Raw genomic sequence first — 22,897 nt, 5'->3', positions numbered from 1 at the left:
CAAATAGGTCATCATTCAGTCTAAAAGACTTCAAAAATACTATTAAAACAAACTGGTTTTTTTTTTGTTTTAAAATTATTAAATGACAAAATTTCAATCAATATATGAAGAAAAATTAGACAATCAACTCATCTAAAAATTAAATATATTTGTTGTAGTTGTTGTAGGGTTTAACGCCATTTTTTAGCACACAATAGGCTATACATAGTGGCCAGTATCAATGGTGGAGGAAGAACCTGGGAAAACCCCGGAAAGAACCACCAATCCACGAGAAGGTACTGGCAAGCTTTCTCACATACCCACATTAGCCGAATCCGAGACTCAAACCCACACAGACAGGTGAGATGGCAGTGATCCGTAACTGAAAGCATTTTAAACCACTCGGCCACTCTGGGCCCCAATTAAATATGTACAAAAATATTTGTTTTAATTAATGAAGCATATGAATTACAAGCATAAAAAGCAATGGGAAATGTTTGTAAATAGTCAGTTCAACCTCAAGAAAAGGGCAGAACTCCATGATAGAAAAAAAGGAGATTATAATTACACCATTTACTAGGCTATTATTTTTGTGAGAAATATGGTACTGAACACTCATTTTCAAACTTTTTGAATAATTTTTTAAAAGAGTTATCAAATGAAGGGAATGATGTAATAAAACAAACAATGAGCTTCTTTACTATCACAAATGGTAAAAGATAAAATGAGAATTTATTATTTCATGATTATATTAAGAAGAATATTTGACCTTTTTATACCTGGAGCTATTCCTAAGAGGTGTCCTCTGTTTATTACATCTATACAGGAATGTACAGTCCCTGGTGTCACTCTAAATACATCCATCAATAACTTCCATCCTGGAAAACATATATTCTGTCATAACTGCTCATAATCACAAAGATATTCTATGGCCATATTAAGCAAATTATTTCTTATCAGAATTTCTGTAATCGTTTCCCACGATTCACTGATTCTGGGGAACCTTATATCAATATTACCAGTGTCAGATGTTTAAAACTGTTTCAAAAGGCATCACTACACCATGTAAGGTCTTTCTTTATTTCCTTTTTTCTACACTGTTTCTGATATTCAGTACATTAGTTACAAGTGCAAAAAGACTATCTTACTTATGTTAAGTAATAACTTTGACAAAACATATAAAAAAAATCGGCATCATTGTTTGTTAATGCCAGTAATTGCATTTTAATAAAATGACAGGGACTTTTAGCATGGTGTACATTCAGGAACCAACCAAAATCACACCAGCTTCCTTCGTCATGCTACTCAAAGGTCAAGAGGCTAACCCAATAAGCATTGTATTTTCTGTTTAGGTCCCAATGAAAGCTAGTTTTATTCTTCACTGATTAGCAGGAAAAATCTGAGATAATTAAAGATTTTCTTAGAGACTACAATAGAATGCAACAAACGGCAAATTGGCTCAATTAGTGTAGTGATACTTGGAAGTCATGTGACAGCCCCCCCCCCCTTTCCAATCTCCCTACCAACTAATAAAACTTCTGGGACAGATTGAAGAACAAGAAAACGATAACTTGTTTTAAAGGATCTGAAGTGGAAGGAGACTTACTTCTACGAAGTTGAACAGATAAACAGTTGGTGATTTTGAAAGTACTGTTTGATACACATGGTAGCTGGTATCTAATGACCTGTTGCAAAGGGGAACACCTATACTTATCTCACTATTATTTCCTTCCTACTATCACATCACTCCCTTCAGTTACCCCATGATATACGGTACACAAAGTGGGTTAGAATTTAATACAAAAACTTATTTTTTGAATAATGTAGTTATCTGATTTCAAATAAGTTCTAGCTAAACTGATGCCATTAAACTGCTTTCAACAAAATAATAGTTCGCAATATTCCTATACAAGTTAATCCTGCAAATTAGTGCTTAACCAACATTTTCCCCCCAAATATTTGTCAACTGCTTTTACATCATAGCAAACCACTCTGGCTAATGATGAACTGTTAAATCCTGTATTTAAGCAGCATCATCGAAAGGATCAAAATACAATGTCTTTGCTGCTACTTTTCAAATTCTAACATAATTGGACCTTCTGTCCATAAACTTAATAGTATCATAAAGTAAAATTTTTGCGAAACACATTTCTCTTGCACCTATTTTGTGCTCCCTCCCTCCTCACCACTCGACAATGCCCCTAGTATTAGATCCTTTTTATGCCTAAGAAGGGACATGTAATTACAGGATGGGCATCTCAATATTTTTAAATTCAACGATTCACAACTGTATACCCCCAGGTCAAATTCAATGATGTGTTTTCTCTTGGATCAGTTAGTCTCGTAATTTTAAATTTATGTGAAACAACCTCCACCCATTATGCCTGCCCCCAGGGGCTGCGTCAAATTTTTAAACTTATGCAAATCCAAAGCTACCACCAATTATGTCCAAGGTTTGAAATCTGTAGCTTGAACAGCATAATGGAAGTTGTGCAATATCACACACATCCAGGGGGCCCCGTGTGGTCTAAACAACGACAACACACATCCAGAAGGGCAGGATCACATTATCACCAATTATTCCCTGAAAAGCATACTGATAAAAACATCTGGAAAACTATTATGTGACGTTCTGTCGTATTGGGGTGGGGTTCTCCCAATATAATTTAATTAAATTAAATTGAAAGTTCCACCCTGGCTCGTTAGGTTAGGAAGATAAATTAGTGATGATGTAGATTTACAGCTCTGAGCTCCCAGTCAGCAATGCCGACGGTTAAATTACAGAGAACAAGAAGATGAAATTCAATCAATAACAATTTAATAAATGTGATAATTTAAAAACGATAACTTCGAATCACTCGTCTTTCCCTCGACCAAGTGACAGCCTAATTCATCCCGTGATTTACAGTGTGAGTTCGATTTTCCCCCTGTCCTTGCATCTACTCATCTATTTTTTCCCGCTGATTCCTTCCTTCTTTCCGTTCCTCTAACTCCTTCTTTGTCCCTGTTTCCTCTCTACTATCTCCTCCAGCTTCGCTCCAGACTTCAACTTCTCCTTTTCCTCTCTATTATCTCCTCCTCCAATTCCGCTCCCAGACTTCAACTTCTCCCTCTTCTTCCCTCCTTTCCTCCGTCTCTCTATCCGAGACAACGGGACCAAACTTTAACTGGTCTGTCCCTCAAAGCTTCCTGTGAAAAACCACAAGGCGTTAACAAATGTTTTATCGAACCTCACCTCACACTATAACGACAATTAACCATCAGATAGCTGTCACTGTTTCGGCCACGCATGCATACACATCGAAATTCCCACACACTTCTTGCAGGGTAAACAATGGCGTAATAACACAGTATCAGCGAATTGTTATACAGACATCAATACATTGCGTCACGTCAGTATATACACATATATATTTAACCTCATCGTACTACAATCTGACAAAATCAGACGCATGTCTGTACATTACAAATATTCAACAATGGCAAAATCTATAATCATATGAACATATGTGTTAGTCTACTATAAAATACCCACATAGTAAATTACAATATTAACTCTTACGACGGCTGGCAAGCTATATAATTCTTTACAAATATCAACTCATTTCTTCAAAATATGCAAACATATTAACAAAACAAAGTAATTCTTCGTACTACGATTCTAGTACTAATAAAGTATACATACGACCTACAATTAAAATGCAGTCGCATTCCACAAAGACCAAACAAATATCTACTGACCTTTGAAGCTTTCTGTACTTAGAATTTCCCGCTCTAAGATCTTCCCGCCAATAACGAATGGCTATTTGGAGTTACGCTAACCTCTTCTCTGGGTAATTTCTCTCAGCGAACTAACTTTTGCCGGAAAACTCAGGGATTATCATTCTACCCAAATCAAGGTCTCCCCCCATCTCGATTCTGATTGGGTGGCGTTGTGCCCCTGTCCAATCGTCTTAGCGGCCAGTTCAACCTGTCTGTCTGTTTGCAGGGGAAAGAAGTTAGGACACTCCCACTTCTTCATGCAATTTCTTTTGATCTGGGAACATTTCGACACCTAGGTGATAACTGGCTATCGGGCGCCTTGCAACTCCGATGTCCGGTTCTTCTATTCTAGCCACAACAATCTTACGTAACAGATTAGTGCTAGCCTTCGGCAATGTTCGACATCAAACAATGACCCGTCAGAATTACCTTGATTATACATGTTTCAAACTGGGCTACTCTGGGTCGGGGTAAACATGACATATTATAAACTTATTTTCGGCACTGTCACTTGGCTACTTTCACTACCTCCATTGCACTAGATCAGCAGCTTTGCCATTGCTTTTCAAGTGAAGCAGAGTATACAATTTAGGCACAAAATTCAGGGTTCCATAGATTTCCATGTCAGCTGGCAGAAGAAAGAGGCTACCAGAGCAAAGAAACCTGGCAGTCCAGATTTAGTGTCATTGAAAAATGAAGTATAAAATTGTTGATTTAAGACTTCTTAGTCCTCACTATGACTCATCAATAATTATTCTTTTTTGTGACAGATTTTGTTTTGTGAAAAAAAAAAATCAGGACATCATGTAGTTGCAACCTGGATGGTTGTTGTTGTTGTTGTAGGGTTTAACGCCATTTTTCAGCACACGATAGGCTATACATGGCGGCCAGTATTAATGGTGGAGGAAGAACCCAGGAAAACCCAGAAAGAACCACCGACCCACAAGAAGCTACTGGCAAGCTTTCTCACATACCCACGTTGGCTGAATCCGAAACTCGAACCCATGCAGACAGAGGTGAGATGGCAGTGATCCGTAACAGACAGCGCTTTAGACCACTCTGCCACTCGGGGCCCCTGCAACCTGGATGGAATAAACCACCTGAATTCACTGAATTGCAGGTCACATCAAGCATTCTGGTAGACACTGGACTCTAAGCAAAATAGTCTTTAAACCCTCAAACTTTTATATTGCTGGTTCTTTGAAATGTGTCATCATCAATAACAAACATTAAAAAAAATGTATCACTTTTATTTTAGAGAACACTAAAAATTATAATAGAAACATGACAACACATTATGTTACCTGGAATGTTGAATAAAAATTTATCTCCAACAGCTCTTATGTGTCTATTTTTTTGCATTAAACATACAGCTGTCAGGTAGTAAAAGTCTACTGGTAGGGTTCCATGGTAGTAGATTATCAGCCCTGGCCCTTGGTCTGGCAGCTTTTCTAAACCAATTAGTTCATAACCTGAAATAATAGCATACATGAAACTTCAGACAAACAGTCTTGGCAATTCTAAATGTTTCCATACACTCTTATTTTCTTTCCTTACCCACATAAACTTTCATCTACAAGCCCCAAGAAAAAACCAGTTGTCTGTTATACTGACCTGAATTTTAGTCAAAACCATCTTACACTGACCTGGATTTTAGTCAGAATATACATGTGCCATCTGATGAAAATACATAGATACAAGCAGAACATAGCGAAACTTGTCTATTAAGGACAATCAAAGGATCATGCAAATGTGTCCTTAATGTGTCCTTAATCAAACTTGTCTATTAAGGACAATCAAAGGATCATGCAAATGTGTCCTTAATCAAGAGGTGTACACTTCATATCATGGGTCAAAATGATGAAGACAGTATGGGAAAAGACATGTTTTTCCTTTATGTGCAGGTTACTCTGTACAGAATGATCTGATAAAGCAGATTTAAATGTACCAGTACAATCTTTAAGATACTGTGACTGATCCAAAAGACATGGGTTTGATACCTGGTCAGATTGGCTGTTTTGGTACATTTTTGGGAGAAGCACTAAGCCGTCATTTCTTTGGCCTGATATAGTCTACGATTGTTGTTATATGGTTTAACTATATTATTCAGCACAAGATAGGCTATACACGGTGGCAAGTATATTTGCATAATGGTGGAGGAAGAACCAGGGAAAAGCCCTGGAAAGAACCACTGACAAATGAGAAGCAACTGACAAGCTTTCTCACGTACCTACATTTGCCAAGCCAGAAACTCAAACCCATGCAGACAGAGATGAGATGGCAGTGATCTACTGAAAACACCTACACCCTTCTAAAAATACACTCAGAGTGTCTTATTCCTATTGGCACGTTCAGTCAGTGATAACATATAATATCCTAACTCAGACATTCCAAATGTTTTCCCAATTTACAATTTCATTACTGTACCAAACAATCTACTCCTATGTGATGATTCTCTATCGCTTACAGTTTAAGTGTCATATAGTGAATGAGCTACATTCAGTTCGAACTGATGGTTATTGTTTAACCTGAACTGGAACAAACAATAAACACCAGTGAGAATTAAATGAAGCACATTTCACTTTCTGATGCACTGTAAGCGTAGGCTTCAAAATTCAATAAAAGTATGATGGAGAAACTTTGAATGAAAGTGGTTATAAAATGATCAGTAAAGTACTTTAACATGGAAAGCAAGTTTGGAACGTCTCCATTACAGTGGTTTATGTTTAAACATGACAAACATGAAATCAGTATATAAAAATAGAACAGAATTGGCAATCGGACAAGGGATGATTTTAAACCATGTGAATACGTCACCATGTGTTAAGTTGTAGAAGGGAAGAGGTGTGTTGTCAAAAGTTTTCCTTTCTTACTGGCAGAAACCAGTGCCTGTTCCTGAAAGAGCTCTCTGCAATGAATTCTCAAATTAAAGAATAAAAAGGCACACAGCTAATAATTACTATATTCATGACTGCTGGTGCCACATCTATCACTTCATAGAGAATCATTTTCTATTCAATATGCCTTCAATTTCTCTATACAGACCAATCTGACACATGCAATCAGAACTTCATTTTGTACCCTTTCATCCATGTCATTTTGTACCCTTTCATCCATGTCATCTTGAAGCTTTCCAGATTTAGATCCTTCATCACCATGTAATAGCATTCTTTTCAGTATTCATTCAATCCTTCTATCACCCATTCATTTGTGGTTATGCAAACCTTCATTTTCACTTTTCATTTTTGTATTTAGGCACATTTAAGGGTGTTTACATGGGATTGAACAGTCATTTGAAGGGTCTTTCCTGTTAATATGGTTTACAAAACTGACCAATGAAGGATGAATACACAATATATGAAGGGGAGTGATGAAAGGTAGCTGCATAGTATCCTAAGGGGTGTCATTTTGGTGTGGGAAGATTCCTTTCTTACCATGCCATACTCTTGCCTGAGCAAACCACACTGCAGCCACTGATTTTCTGGCCCCATCCCATAAGTCGTGAGCATAAGCCTCCTGGAGTCTGTGTCGATACTGGTAAATCTGCAGGAAAAGAGCTGATCCATACAAGAAAAGAAGTAGCACCAATGGTAACAGGAAGGAGATTAGGATAGGGTAGACAACCCAAATTACCCACCGCCAATACTGAATGTCAAGTTCCTCTATCACAACCCAGGCATACTCCAGCACTGACATACTGCACACGGGATGAACTCTGCTGTGCCTGGGCTCTCAGCTGAGAATGGCCATAAAATGCAAGAGTTGCAGAATTCAATCTCCTGAAATCAAAATTGTTCAGTGACTATCACATCATTCTACTGCATACATTTGATTGAAAATTTCATGAAAAATGTCACAGAATAATATAAAATAATTAGATCAGCACATTCTGGAGCAAGACAATGTCTCAACAAGCTTTTCTCAGTCATAAAAATGCCCTTGATCCCCTTTACCCTATACCATCGGTGTCCATCTAATAATAGCAATGTATTTACGGCGGTGGGGTAGGGTGGGGTGGGCTAATTTTAAGAAATACTTACCTATTACTGTTGTTTTGTTTATCTCTCCATGATGGAAATTACCCTTGTAAGTAAAAAATTCCATCTTCCCATTAGACAGAAAGTTCCATAAAGTCCAAATCTAGCGAGAATACAGACCCAGTCTGTACCCCGCATTAGAAGCCAACGTGCAGTAGCCATCCTCTTTCTTATGGACCCAGACTACTTGTGTGACATCAGAGTGGAAGGAGGAGGGGCATGTATGTATTATATCATTAAAATTAGTTTACACCTCCCCTGAACCACATTTTGATGACAAACTTGGAAGGAAATCTCTTCAAGGCTGCCCAGAGAAGGAGGTACCAAACCTCCATTCAGAGATAAGGAATATTTATGCCTGAGGTACACTACCACAAACACATTGTTGGAGAAGACCATCAGACAAAAACTCTTGATTGATGTAGGGATAAAAATACTGTTCTCATTTCGAACTGATCATGTGTTTGTGTAGGGTGGTTTCTTCCAGGGACCAAGAACCCTGAAGAACTAGCCCTTCCAGCTCCAAGTGAGTGGTCTACCCTGAATTTGATAAATCCATGAACAAATAGGAGTGGTGTTGCGATAGGTTTGGTGTTGGGGTGTGCATGAAAAACTGGTCCTGATTGGCCTACCAAGTCAGATGTGGTGAAACTCCGATCCTAAAGAAATCTAAGCTGTCAGGAGATCTCTGAGCAGTTTCCAGTTCATCACAAGAAGAAACTGGGAAGGGTGCAAATGATGTCTTCCTAGGCCAGCTGCCAGGTCTCCATAAGGGATAGATACAAATGAGCCAACAATGATGTCCTGGCTTACATCACCTCCTAAAAGAGTCAGGTATATGTCGATTCTGACCCAACTCATCATGGACCAGCAGTGGGAAAAATCTAGCTGAGTATCCATCGGAAATCTGGAAGAGGGATGCACAGCTGGAGAAGGTGTGAGTTTCCAGAGCGGTTCCCACCCCACACCTAAGGATAGGGAAAGAGGCCTACAAACCTCCTCCCTATGCCCTGGGCTTTCCCAGCACACTCATCTAGCTACAAATGGGCAAGTGGGATGCATATACTGGTTTTATTTCCTAGGCTGGGACTGCATCCCTATGAGAACTTCAATGGAGTCTCAAAGGGGAAATTAGGATGAATACTTCCTTGCCCGTTTTTATGGGTGACGCGTTGATGCAAGAGAATGCCATTGTCCTTTTGGTCCTGAGTTGCCATGGAGGGAATAAGAACTCTGATGAGGGTTTCTGCCTCCAAAAAAGCAGCTCTGAGAAGGTTCTCAGTGTGATCCAGTAAGACTTTAGAGGTATCCAGGGCAACATTGTTGTGGAGTAGAGCAACTCTGCTGAGCTTGTGGGAACCACCTGCAGCAGGCATGGTAGCATGGGTGGAGACATTGATTTCTCCTTCAGAAGAATGAATGAGGCTGCAGAAAAAAGACTGGCAAGCAAGGGACAAGAAACCTAGCATAAAGAATAAATGAGAAGCTGTAGGAAGTAATCAATGTGTTAAGACTTAGGAGATTAAACATGACAATGAACCAACCAGCTTTCAACAATTTAAAATCTAAATTTATTTCCCTAAAACAAATGTTAAGAAATAATTGAAAAATAACTTACTGTCATTCATGAATTCCTTGAATTCTAAAAGTTCTATCAATCCCAATATATCCAATTAATCTAAATACATTCCAAAGGTATTCCGAATAAAAACTTTTTTTAAAATCCAAATGTCCTTGAATGTTTCACAATAAATCTATACAGCTATTGAAATTCAAATGTCTATGACTAAATGGTACAGCACTGTAGTTCCAACAAATGATATTATATAAATAAATCAAACCAATCAATGTACCTCTTCCAAGTTCAGTGTAGTTTCAAGAATGCGAAATCCTGCATTAAAATCCTTTCACATAGATAATATATATTAGCAATACAAATATAAACCTTCAAAATGAATCACTATGAATAAACTTTTCAGTATGTCACAAGTCAGTAGAAATTATTTAGCATTTTCAGCCACCGATGTTAACGTTCATAAGCATAAACTTTATCCCTGCAAAAAGGGAACTTTCATGGCACAGTTAACGTGTTCCAGTCACGTTGAAAAATGCAAAAGTCCATCAGATTCAACTACTTTTATTTAAGTTTGGTACTGACTTCCTCTGAAGAAAAGTTCTTTGTTTTTATTGAAGACTGTAGTCGGCTTCCTTGGATGAAGGGTGCATGCGTTATTGAAGTCACTCTAAAGGACAGCTTTGAAGAACCAAGCAAATGCCCATTTCATATTGTGGCAGCAACATCAAATAATTGTACTGCATGATTGCGACCAATTTTGTTTCATTTGCTGAATGCATTTTCATAACAATCGATGCTTCAAAGGTAACCTGTTTCCTTTGAAAGTTCTGCAAACTATTTTATCTGGGTTACAATTTTAAAAAGGAATTGGCCGTCATTTGGTCTATTCTAGTTACTGTTCCACCTTGCCTATTGAATAAACCAATAAGTAAGATGTGTTGGGTTTCTTTAATGTTTTTTTATATAATTTTTTTTTACATTTGTGGTAGCAACTTGATGCTGCCTTCCATGCATGCATCAGAAATGTAACAAAGGGGTGTTCTGAAGGATTTAATTCTGACTGAAAAGAGGAATTTTACTTACCATCCACATACACGTCAGTCTTTGTAAATATATTAATGACTATCGAGCGGCTGAAAATCCGATGGAAGATAGATTACAAGAAAATGCCTCATCCGGTTGATCTCCATTACTAGAAATGTCAACAACAAAAAAGTGGATATTTCACAACATACAGTACTCAGCTAGATGTCAATATAAGTGGATTATGATAAACAATGCACTGTTTAGATGGTCTGTCAATATGGACAAATAATTTGTTTATGTAACAATAAATACATTTCAGTGCATTTTATATTCAGTTTGTGGTGTCCTTTCATGGGGCCTCTGAATTTCTCCACTCCAAACCAATGGTTGAATATATGTTTAAAACAGCACACAATGTCACCAATAAAAAAAATCGCCAGATGGTATATTTGGGCACCAAAAAGAAAAAAATCCAAGTCTGCGACATTGGTGAAGCCCTAATCGATCACAGAATAAACTTTTTACATGGTATTGTTTGTACTTTTAAGAAGAAAAAACTACTTTTTCATGTACAAGAAAAATACATATAAAATTGCAGGAGCCATGCCATGATGTCTTGTACATGTATTATTCAAATGCGATCTTTTCCCTAAAATGATAATAAACTTTTGCCGTTTTTTCTGTATGTTTAAGAAAGAAATATTTTTTTCATGTATGAGAAAAATACATGTATATGAAAGTACGGGAGCCACACCACAACTGTGTTATATCCGAATTTGTGTTATAACGGAGCATGCTATAGCGGGGTCACACTGTATGGAACTCCTGCACACATTCAATCTGCTAATTCAGTGAAATCCTTTCAAAACATTATCATGTAGTATTTCATACCTAAATATTACTGAACAAAGTGGAAAAATTAAGTTTAATTTTATTTTTTTTGATTTTTTAAAATCATTTATTTGGGATTTATTAAAATATTACTCTTTAAACTTATCACATTTTGTGTCCATTATAATAGCATCTTATGAAGAGTACATGTAAAAAATGTCTCTCTCTCTCTCTATATATATATATATTCAGTATATGAACATCTCTATACTTTTGTACCTAATGTTGTTTCATGAAAAAGAAAAACACTGATTTAAACTTTACTACATGACATATTTTTGCAGAATAGCCTAAAGGTATATCAAAGCAGAAGTGATCATTAACTGTTATGTATAATGTACATGAAGATCTTGCTGAAAGCCATTTAAAAAAATTATTGCATATAGGAACTGAAAATTCATATAAGCAACTAAATCCTCTAACTTTCAAAATGTATTTTAGTGACTGTAGATATAGTTACTTGTAAAAAGTTGTTTTCATTTCACACACACACATACATATATATGTGTATACATTGTTGAGGGCCTCAAGGGAGACTAGTTGTATTTAACTGAGTTCTGTTCTTTAAATAAAGGCAAAATTATTTTATTATTATTATAAATGATAATAATAATAATGAGGACTTTGTATAGCGCCTAATCTTGAGAAGCTCTAAGCGGTTTACAACATTAGACAACACCTATAACATAAAAAACATATATAATGATATTATTACAAAAAATAAACACCATGAAATTAAAAAACATAAAAAAACATGCTGAAAATATTTAAGGTAGGGAATATTATTAGGTCTTTAAGTTTGTTCTTGTTATTATCAAGTTTCAGTGCCTCCAGTGTCTTACCTGAAAACCAAGACCAGGTTCCCACTGAAATTACCACCTGTGATGCCCCAGAGTCTGAGGGGCAGGCAAAAGGGGCCCAGCAGGGAATTGTACTACCGGTATGTAACCTGCCAAAGAGACCAGCAGTCTCAGTGGAGGGTGTGTGAGACCGGTACACCCCTTATGCTGGCTAGAAAACTCCCAGCCCAAATCATAACCTTGAGAGGACTTCCTAACAAAGCCAAATAGGAGATAAGGATCTGAGGCTGCCACCAAGAGTCTCTTCAAACTGGGAGAATTTTCTTGTGTCTGAGCCTGAGGGCTTGGGACACAAATCTGGTGGAAGAAGGCAGAAAAATGTGTTGAATGAAATACTGAATGACCAGATCTATTCATCCTCTGCTACCTGGGTCTATGGGTGAGAGGAGGCAGGGGACCCAAAAGGAAGGAGGAGAAGGAGGTGCCATTTCAGCGTGATTTTAGGCAGTATATCCTCATCCTGCTCTTGTGACTGAGATGCAGGACCTTCTGACTCCATGTGTTACTGAATAAAAGTCCTGGAGTAGGAATACCCTGGTTCTGTACGTCTCCATGGCAGCAGGACTGCCCCTAGTAGCATGCTTGGCAGGAGAATGAGAATGCTTCTCGACATTATTCAAGCAGATGGGGCTACTTTATGACTCTACACACAAACAAAAAAAGTCCTTTGTGCCCATGGAGCCATAAATGAGAGACAGTTTACTTCCCTGCAATGGATGCCTCCATATCCCATAGGAATTGTAAGTAATCATAAGGAATTGGGGATTGCTGATCTATCTCCGTCAACAGTCTGGGGGGTGTATGCAGACTAGGTCCCAAACAGGGTTGATTGGTAGCATGGCAAAACAGATGGCACAACCTTTCCCATACTGAAGGGTCTCTAATGACTGTTGACAGGAACTCAAAAAGTAGGGACTAATGCCCCAGTGCCTGGTCAATGACAGGTCAGACAACTCCATTTGGATGGTAGAGTCCTCATAATTTACATAGCTACATTACTGTTTTACCCTTCCCAGGTGGTTTGATCTACTCGTTGCCATCAATGGGATAAGGGTTTCGAAAGGGTAGCATTTCTCCATCACCAGAGGTGGGGGTGCAACTCACTTTTTGCCAGATTATTCCCCCCATTATTAAAATAGAAAAATTAAATTTTGCCAGTATAGACCAGCCTCTGAAAGTGCAAATGAATTATAAAATATATAAAAAGAAAAATAGTTATTGCTAGTTTATTTTCCGATTTATCTTTGAAGTCCATTAGGAGAAATTGTCAAAACATGCTTTTGAGACATGCTCATTTGTAAAGGCCATGCTGCAAAGCACTAAAAACTGCAGAGTGGAACCAAATATTTTTTACAAACTATTCGGTCTCTGTGAAAATTGGTTAACATCTGCTTATCAGTTTTTTGTTTAAAGGTTTTCCTCTTTTAAGTCACAATGGCCAAAGGTTTTCCTCTTAAGTCACAATGGCCAAAGGTTTTCCTCACAATGGCCATACTGAATTGAGGATCGGCATCATTTGTATAAAAATGAAAAGCTTTGCAAGACAAAATTCTTCCTATCAAATTTAGTAATTATAGGTTACTGAATCTGTATGGGAAAATATGAAGGAGTTTTTCGGATGGAAATACTGCAGGACCCTGGAAGTGCTTTATATCCATCCGACAGAACGAGTTCATATTTTCCCATACAAATGCAGTAACCTTTTAATTATAAGCTAATTTCTTAATTCTACCTAATGCTTAATTATGTAAACAAAAATACACTCCAAGAAACAAAAGTAACTGAATGTATGCCGTATTCCAAACTAAATACACAAGCGCAGATTCATCATTACACAAAATTATTAGTGTGCACTTAACTCCGCCCAGATACATTTGAACTTAGTCGCATGCTAGACATAATTTTCAAAAGAAGATGGCGTTGAAATTTAGAGTCATATTGTGAATTAATGTGCATTGCAACAACTTTTCCATTTGATCTGGAATTAATAGATTTTGGTGTTTTTGTAGTTTCTACAAAATTTCATGATTACGGACCGGATTTATGTGCCAATTCTACATGAAGTACATTTGATTTCAGTGGCGATGGAGCAGCGTGTGCTGACATCTGCAAGCATGTTTCTGTTCTGCCATTGAATGTTTGAAATCATAATGTGGGAAAAATATGTCATTCAATTTCAATTATCAAAAAGACACTATGGAATATAATGTTTACTTCATTTTGAGTGCAGTAAGGAGGATGTTATTGCATTTGGAATATAGTCGAAATTACAGTACAATTTCGAAATGTGTAATCAAGCTTGAGAACTCATGATATGGCTCATGTAATTCGGATTTGCAGAACTAAGAAATTACATTTTGAGGAAATTCAGGATGTAAAACTATGTATATTTTTTGCCGTTCTTATTACCAGCTAAAGGAGACAGTTTATGCCTTGTAACTTGCAAGTTATTTGTAGGTACCCAGCAATTTTATGAAATCTGGCGTCTATTGCCAAAATCCGAAACATTGTATCAAAAAAGTTAATGCGGAATGTAGCAAAGCAGCTGGTATGTGGCAGTCCACGAGACATCTGCTTTAGTTCATTCAGAAACAAATTTAATCAACCAAAATAAAGCGTCTGCTACATGAGTGTACATGATTTGTTTACAAAGTAGTTCCTAATACACTATTGGGCACATGTGTCCTGCATGTGAGTGCAATATGAAGGTGTGCAATATCGTAAAATACTTAATGATTCTGACAATGTAAAGTTAACGGATAAAAAAGATGAGCATATAATATTCAGTATAGCAGTACTTGCAAGAAGTTGTTAATATGTTTTTCCATATTTTAGTAACAACAATCATAGTTGAATAATTGATGGTGGGTTGGCATTATTTATACAATATAAAATTCCTTCATTCCAGTGGGCATTCTGTTATACTTAACCGTTAGTCAAATTCTGTATTATGGACTTTAAATAGTTGTTTAAAGTTTTTTTTAAAAATATCTTTAGTAATTGTGCCCATATTTGATGATGGATTAGCACAATGTGTACCGACCTGTGGGGGTCTCAGACTTGGATGTCAACACTGACATATGGTTTAAAATCTATTGAGCCATTCTAGAGAAAGTGTATTGATGGACAATGCCAGTGATTACAAAATTTAAGAAAGCAACTTGATGATCTGCCCCAAATAGCTTATTCCTGTATTTAAAACTTAACAAGACACCAGTGATGTGAACAGTGTTTAACAAGAGATTCAACTGGACCTGTTATCACTCAGGTCAGTATCTGACATTATGTCAGAGTCTGAATGCAAATTCAAACACATTAAGACTGCTTAGGGAAAAGTAAACTTTGAAGCACACAGTTGCTGCATTGTCAGTATATGCTGGTGTGATTTCTGAGCTCATATTTACACAGGATCACTTTCTGGGCATAAAAAGGACAATTCAGCATTGTCCCCTCATTTCTTGCAGCCTCTGGGGACTTAACCCTAATACACAATTTAGAAATTGTTCATAGTCCCACCCTTGAAGTAATCCTTGCTTTCATTATAATACAGTACTTGGGTACATAACCATATATAGTGTAATGTACCTAACCATGATATACTGAGAACAAAATTACACACTGAACAGTGGTATAGTAGAAATGATCCAATTGTGTTTAAAAAATAAAATAAAAATATAACACTAAGCTTCATATTTGTCTGGTGTTTTTCAACCGTACATGGTATGATTTGGGTCATAGGGTTTATATTGGTACAGAGTTACATCCAGAATCACATTATAATGAAGATCACAATAACATTGGACAGTTGTATGTACACATACTTGGCAAAACATGGGGAGTTAATATGTCCAGTGAGTATGGATTCCTGGGTTGATCCTCATATACATATAAAATAATCTATAAGTAATGGCACTGAATATATGAAGTGCTTTAAAATAATTCAAAATACATGATATAAGATGTAAACAACAAATATTTCAAAGACTTTAATATGACAATACATTCAGACACCTTAATATGGCAATATGACATTCTTGCATTCAGACACAAAGTGTTATTCAGATACCTTAATATGGCATTCAGACACATTCAAGTGTTATTCAGACACCTTAATGTGGTATTCAGACACTTCAATGTGGCAATACTGGCAACTATTAAAGTTTATTTAAATAAGCAGATTAAAACTTTAAAAATATTAAAGAATTACAAAAGTGGTCAAGGTTTTAGCAATAATGATCTACAAATATATTTATAAACTTGCGCATGGTCACAAGATACATGCTCTTCTTTAAGAAAGATCTTTTCCTTGCACATAATTAAATATGCAGACAAATTGTAATACTCATGTACATTTACTGGTTTGCTTAACAGATGCTTTTAGTTTTTCAGTCTATTGACCATGCTGAACTATTAGTAAATTATTAGTATATACTATTCTTATTCTTAAAAATACAGTATCAAATTATTATCAACTTGTTATATTGCAACATGTATATTCAGGGATAATCAAATCCCATGGCTAGATATCCTCGACTACTGATTTTCAAAGTCTGAAAGTACAAATTTCCATGTCACTAGTCCAGGACAAGTGTTCTTTCCCATTTTAAAGCAAGCTGGGCAAGCACTAATTTTCATACTTAAAAAACATTATCTACCTTTACCTGGCCACTCATGCCCTCTAGTCATACTGAACACTGAATGCTTGAATCTACCTCTGTTGGTTCACACATTTTGATACTATTATAAGCACATGATAAATACTCAGTTTATTTGTCAATGAAACTGAAAAGTTCTGGAATTAATCAAGCAAGTCTCATGCTAGTTATGATTCTCACAAAGCATGTGCAGCACAGTAGTTACATGACACTAGCCAGCATGTGCAGAAAATCCTTGAAGATGAGTTGTTAACACTCCACTAGGAAAGGCCATAATAAAACTATACGAGAGTTGGGGTTTAATGCCATAAATGAGAGTTAAATGACAAGCAAATAAAAAATGAGACCTCTATTTAATGCATCCTACACACTATCCCAAAATAGAAAACCACTTTCTGATATGGAAAAGCTTTGTGAGCTCCTGGAGAAGAATTAATTATAAGAACAAACTCTGGGCAAGAGACTTTATTCTGTCAATTGATCAAGTCATGAGACAACATTGAGGAATTCAGAATTCAAGATTATTCTCTTCTAGTCTTGCTCATGAAGTACTGATGCTACCATGTCAGTGCAAGAAAATAGTGTATATAAAATGCCTTGACAATTAAAAAATTAAAGAATTAAGAATTAAGAAAGAAAGAAATATTTTGTACATCGTTTCCTTTCTTTTTAATATGGTTTAAATGAATACATCTCTTCAAATCTAGCCAAAAGATTTAAATTTTGTGACAAGTGAAATGCCAGTTGGACAAGTAAATTTTCAAGAAACACTAGACCTAGACAATTGGCAAAAAAAAAACTGATCACATGAGTGTATATTTTTCTTCCTGATTTTTTAAATCATTCCTTATAATCTCTAACCTGCATTATTTTTAAAAGCATTTAAGCCATAACTCTTTCTGTCATATTGGGTCAAATTCTGTTGAGCAATTTTGGTGATGGAGTCAATTAAAGGATTATTTATTTTTAGCAATGGTGTGGTCTTATTTGCTTGTGAATCTGCATCATTTTAAACTTCATCAGGTTCAATTGCTGTGAGTAAAAATTACTGTTCACTTTTGCTATTTAACATTGGTAATGTGGGATTCCAATGATAACCATGATTGTTTTGGATAGTATTTGTATTTTTTACCATGAATATACCAGTACCACATTTTACTTTACTCTCATCAATTATTATTTTGAACTGTACCTTTTATTTGCTGATATTACAGAAGTTAAGTAAAAACAAATGACATTTAAAAAATATTCTCTTACTATGATATCACCCAGTAATGTTAACAACCACTGTACATCATATGATTGAGAATATAATAATACATTTTAATTCAGCCATAAATTTATGAACGACTAAGTTTGGATATTTGCATTCACTACAGATGATAAGAAAAGGAGCAATTGATATTTTTTTTTAAAGTGCTTTTATCATATAAATATAGCTGGTTTTATTTTTCAAAAATGCTGAGTAACTGATTTTTATTCATATTGTTACATGTATATTCATATAGGGTCAGAGCGTCTAGTGACCTTTTCCAACCCATTTTAGATATTCCTACAATTAGGACAGAGTGTAAAGCTGTTGATTGCAAGCATTGGTTGACTTTATCACAGGTCACAATTTCCATCCAAGATATCAAGAAAAATGTAGGCCGTGATATTTGGACCACATTACCACGTGATGTAAAAAATGATACAGTACAGTGCCCAGTTAGTTTGTAAACACTAAAACTGGCTCATGTGGCAGGTTATACAAGTGTCAAAGCACGTTTTATTTCTTTAGAACAAGAAGATAAATATTCTACTTATCAGGCAGATAGGGATCAAGATAGTCCTACAATGTAAGACACAGAATATGTTGTTACCCAAATAACAGCCTTGTATAGTGTGTTCTGATGTTGGTTAACATCAGAATGAGTAGTCAAAGTTTCAGTAATATCTCACACACTTGGTAGCCTATATCGACACTCTTCCACTAATTTATGTGTAATTAATATACTTAATGTGCTGTCTTTATCCTGGTGGAATGAAAATATGACACTAGCAAATGGATGCATTTTCATGTTCCATTGACATACATTTGAATTTGTTGCAATGCGACGGTAGTCAAGGTATGCTGAAGTATGTTCAAGTAGGTTCATGTGGGGATACATTTCTTGAATGAAACGAAAAGTTGTTTACAGTCCCAATAGGCATAATATATTTTTATTCATTTTGTTAAGAATAATATTTCAACTTAACCTGATTTTGGCATTCCCAGCTTTCATCGCTTTCCAGCCAAATGAAATGTAGGCCAATGAAACTTGAAAACAGGTCCGTTTCTTTTGTGAGAATTTGAATTTATTAGAGAAATGACATACGGATAAGTCTAACAAAAACATTTTAACTTTGTTTTGTAGAAAAGCATCATTATTGGTTGCCAGTTGTGTGTGACATTCCTGAAAGTTTAGTGTGATATTCCTGAAAATGTGACTTTCGTTACACTGTTAGTCAACATCAAAACATGTTACACAGCGCCATTAGGTAGTAAGACCCATCAACCCCCAGAACAAAAATATTGAGGGATGTGTCTTACGTTGTAGGACTAGGATCAAGACAGCATCAAACAATTTTACATTCCACTGTTTAAAGAAACTACCCATTGTGCAACTGTGTTGTTTCATGAAACTATCTTTCTGATAAGAAATAAACTTGGACCTCACATTCCAACTGTCAAGATATCTAATTTTTGTTGGTAAGGTTAAAAGAAACACTGTTTCTGTGGCAATTTATGAAATATTTAACCTACCAGTAATTATCTTAACGTAATCCGGGTTCGAGCAGAAGTTGAAATTAATTAAACTGCATACAGTGCTCACTTGAAGTCATATGCCATAACACATGGTGAATTTAAATGACCCAAAGTGGTATGATAAATACACAACCCCTCCATAGTATGCATTGATGAATACACGAGCTCTCAGTACACAGTATATATCAGGCTTGCGTCCGAAACACGCACACTCCTTTCTTATAGTAAAACAGGGAAACTACTGAAAACGCTCACTTCCCTTAATTGGTTGATGGAGAGTGGGTGTCGTCATATTCAAAAGTTGTCCCTTCATACTCAAATCAACGAGTGATTGTGTAATGCTAGACATTACTGTCAATTATCGAATGACCGACCTGTTATGAGCTCTTTTTCCCTTAGAAACAGTCACAGCAGTCTGATAAAATCTTGAAGGTTTTGTGGTTGTAAAATGCACGTGTAAGTTGTGCGCTGCAAGTGTTTGCTTCTTGTCCTGTTTCTTCTAATCAACGGAAGTGTTCTCCAAGGGAAATAACTTCAACGCTATAAATCGGGATCTATAGAGATGAGAATGCAAGAGTTATATTAAAAGAGAGACTGTTTGGATGGTCGGTTTTAAACAACAATTTGAATACAAATTATACATTCATGATTACTTAACAGTGGCGAATGGGACGGGCCAACGTTCGTCACCTTCGCTTGCCATTAACATTATCTAGCATCAACCGAAACATGTCCAAATGTGTTTTCTGTACATTTAGGCGGTTAAAAGTATGTCATGGACACTTCAAAATCTAATGCAGTAGCATCCAATGACCTCATTCTCAGCCAGGGGCCCACACTGGAGATTTCCTCCCACAACCCCATAGCCTACTTGTTCTGCGTCCACACACCCGATATTTCTGGAACCGCAACTGTATAATGCGGATGAAATGGTATTTAACTGCCATACTATATTATATGCATTATCATAACGTGATAAAAAGCCGAGATGCACTGGTGTTTGTAAATAAGTTAACCTATGTGGTTACACGAAACATCCTAATATACCTTTGATACGCGTAATACACAAAGTATGTGTTCTTTAGGTATCATATATTACACGACAGTATGAGAAGACTCTACAAAAAGATGCGTATGTTCTAATTTCTTGTTTCTTTGTCACGTAAAGTTGCTAGAGACTTTGTTTTAATTAAAATTTAATTCTTTTTAGTCAAGAATCTGCCAGAAGTTACGTGTATATTCAAAGGAAAATAATGCATAAGGACTGGTTTCTATACCCTCTCGAAATTTATTCGTATGATGTATATTACAAACGTAAGGTGGTTTCATTTAATTTCTGACATGTTTTGTGTTCACTGTCAGAAAAAAAACAAAAAAAAAAAAAACAAACAACAACAAAAAAAAAAAAACAAAAACAAAGCGTGTGTCAAAAAATTATGAAAGCTGTTCATATTTTTTTATTTCTTTCCAAGTCGATGCTGCCTGTCTGTAAACTGCTCACTAAATTTAAGATGAAATGATTTGTGGTGTGGGTAGGTTTGCGGTAAATGGTAGCTTTTGTTTTTGTTTTTTCCCCAATCATATAAAATGTGAACATAAGTATCCCAAAACGGCAAGTTCGCATACTCTTCCGCTTAATATGTGAAATGGATATTTTACGTATTTTGCTTATTTTTCTGGTTCAGCTGTTCATAAAAATTGGTTTTGGCTCGATAAAAAAAAAATGACCAGAAATAAACCAAAGTAGTCCATGATGAATACATTTAACTTACAAGTAAACATGAAAAGCAAGTTCTGGTGTAAAAATAAGACAGTCACTGGTGACATCAAAAACTGTGTGTGTTTGAAAGATTGTTTAGTATTGTTGGTTGGTATGGTTGATTATGAGGCCTTTCTAGAGGCTTCAGAGATCTCTCATTCACCAGAAATATTTGTGTTCGTCCCATTCTTCCTGGAAATGAAATGTGTTCTTTTGCAACATTTTTCATTAATTTTTGTAAACATGTTTACAGGGATTTAAGTTCATATCACGGCTTTTTTCCTTGGAAATTCATGGTGTACCTGATTTTTGCCATGTTCTTTAGTGCAATTTAAATAAAAAGACTTGACTTTGTTTACAACTTAAAATGTTGTAGAAATAATTGTTTGACCTTAATCCAGGTTCTCTTATTGTGACCTAGGTTTTTATATTAAGGCAGTTGACATAATTAATCAGTCTTGTAGTTTTGAAAGGGATTTATTTATTTTAATTATTAATGGGATTTACAAAATGCTCGTCGACGGAGTATTAAATCACTATTTTGGAATTATTGTGAATTAATTCAAAGACGTTATGGATTATATCAATGTGATGCGTTAAGATTGTTAGCACATCAGCTCATTCAAGGCTACTGGCACATCATCGCATTCAGGATTAGAATTCATTGGGAACACTCGATTCTTTTGAAGTTATGATAAACGTTTAGGACTGTTTGGAATTTAATTCACAATACTGTAAGTTTCTTAAAAAGTTTTCACACTGAATTAAAAGGAAATATAATATTTGTTGAATTGGTTGAATTTGTTGAATGAACTTGTAGGTTTTCGTTCTTTTCTATTACTTAGTGTAAAACCATTAGGTAGTAAGATACTCAAAACTGATAATTTCGTGAGATTGGACGAGCGTGTCGAACGCAGTTAAAAAGATTTGTATTGGAATAATATGATGACAACGACCAAGAAAAAATGTAATTCACTTGTGTAGCCTTTTGAACTTTGAGATTATTCTTGGATACTAAAACCATACGTGAATGTTCAAAATTATGACCCCATATTTTTTAACGTTTTAAGCATAACTTATCTCAAAGTCAGAAAACCTACATGTATTTTAACTTTGATTAAAATGAAGGTAGATTCGTAGAACATTTAATATCATCTAAACTTCGATTCATCTATTTACCAGCTAAAGTTTAATTAATCTAATTTTCTCCCCAATAATACTTGGGTTTATTATTGAGTTTCTTGCTTTACAAATTTCCAAAATACGAGTACCGGTTTGTTTGTTTGTTTGTTTTTTGTTGCAACTTTGTAGTGTACATGGTATTAACAAAACCAGCCATTTTTTATTTAGTTAAGTTTAATGTATTACAAAGACTCTAAGTGTCGGATCAATAAAATAAATTGGAACAAGTACTAGTATCCCACTACATGTAATTTTATCAACGCCAGGTTGATATACTTTCCATGTGACAAAGTAATGCGACAATTCGAACATCTATACATTTTCTACTTGAGACCATAATTTATATCGCTCGAGTGATAAATACAGTACATTAAGGATCAGC

The 22,897-nt window shown here is 35.8% G+C and overlaps 1 protein-coding gene across 3 annotated transcripts in view; it reads right to left on the bottom strand.

Moving 5' to 3' along the window:
• Positions 1-20,321, bottom strand: part of LOC149807094 (DGAT1/2-independent enzyme synthesizing storage lipids-like) — a 43,895-nt gene extending 23,574 nt beyond the window's left edge. The window contains exons 1-4 of one of the 3 annotated variants that reach the window (XM_089961870.1): positions 19,949-20,321; positions 7,176-7,520; positions 5,046-5,213; positions 759-857 (exon numbers count right to left, since the gene is read on the bottom strand). In XM_089961870.1, the coding sequence (XP_089817996.1) occupies positions 759-857; positions 5,046-5,213; positions 7,176-7,437 (529 nt within the window). In that variant the 5' untranslated portion in view covers positions 7,438-7,520; positions 19,949-20,321. Of the gene's footprint in view, positions 1-758; positions 858-5,045; positions 5,214-7,175; positions 7,521-16,792; positions 16,896-19,571; positions 19,915-19,948 lie in introns of those variants that run through there. The other 2 variants (XM_089961878.1, XM_089961887.1) reach the window with 2 other exon arrangements.
• Between the last annotated feature and the right edge of the window lie 2,576 nt (positions 20,322-22,897).

Source organism: Sinohyriopsis cumingii, chromosome 1 (genome assembly GCF_028554795.1).
Source record: "Sinohyriopsis cumingii isolate HCF-2022 chromosome 1, ASM2855479v2, whole genome shotgun sequence".
Taxonomy (NCBI): Eukaryota; Metazoa; Mollusca; class Bivalvia; order Unionida; family Unionidae; genus Sinohyriopsis; species Sinohyriopsis cumingii.
This window is presented reverse-complemented; position numbering and strand designations above follow the sequence as displayed.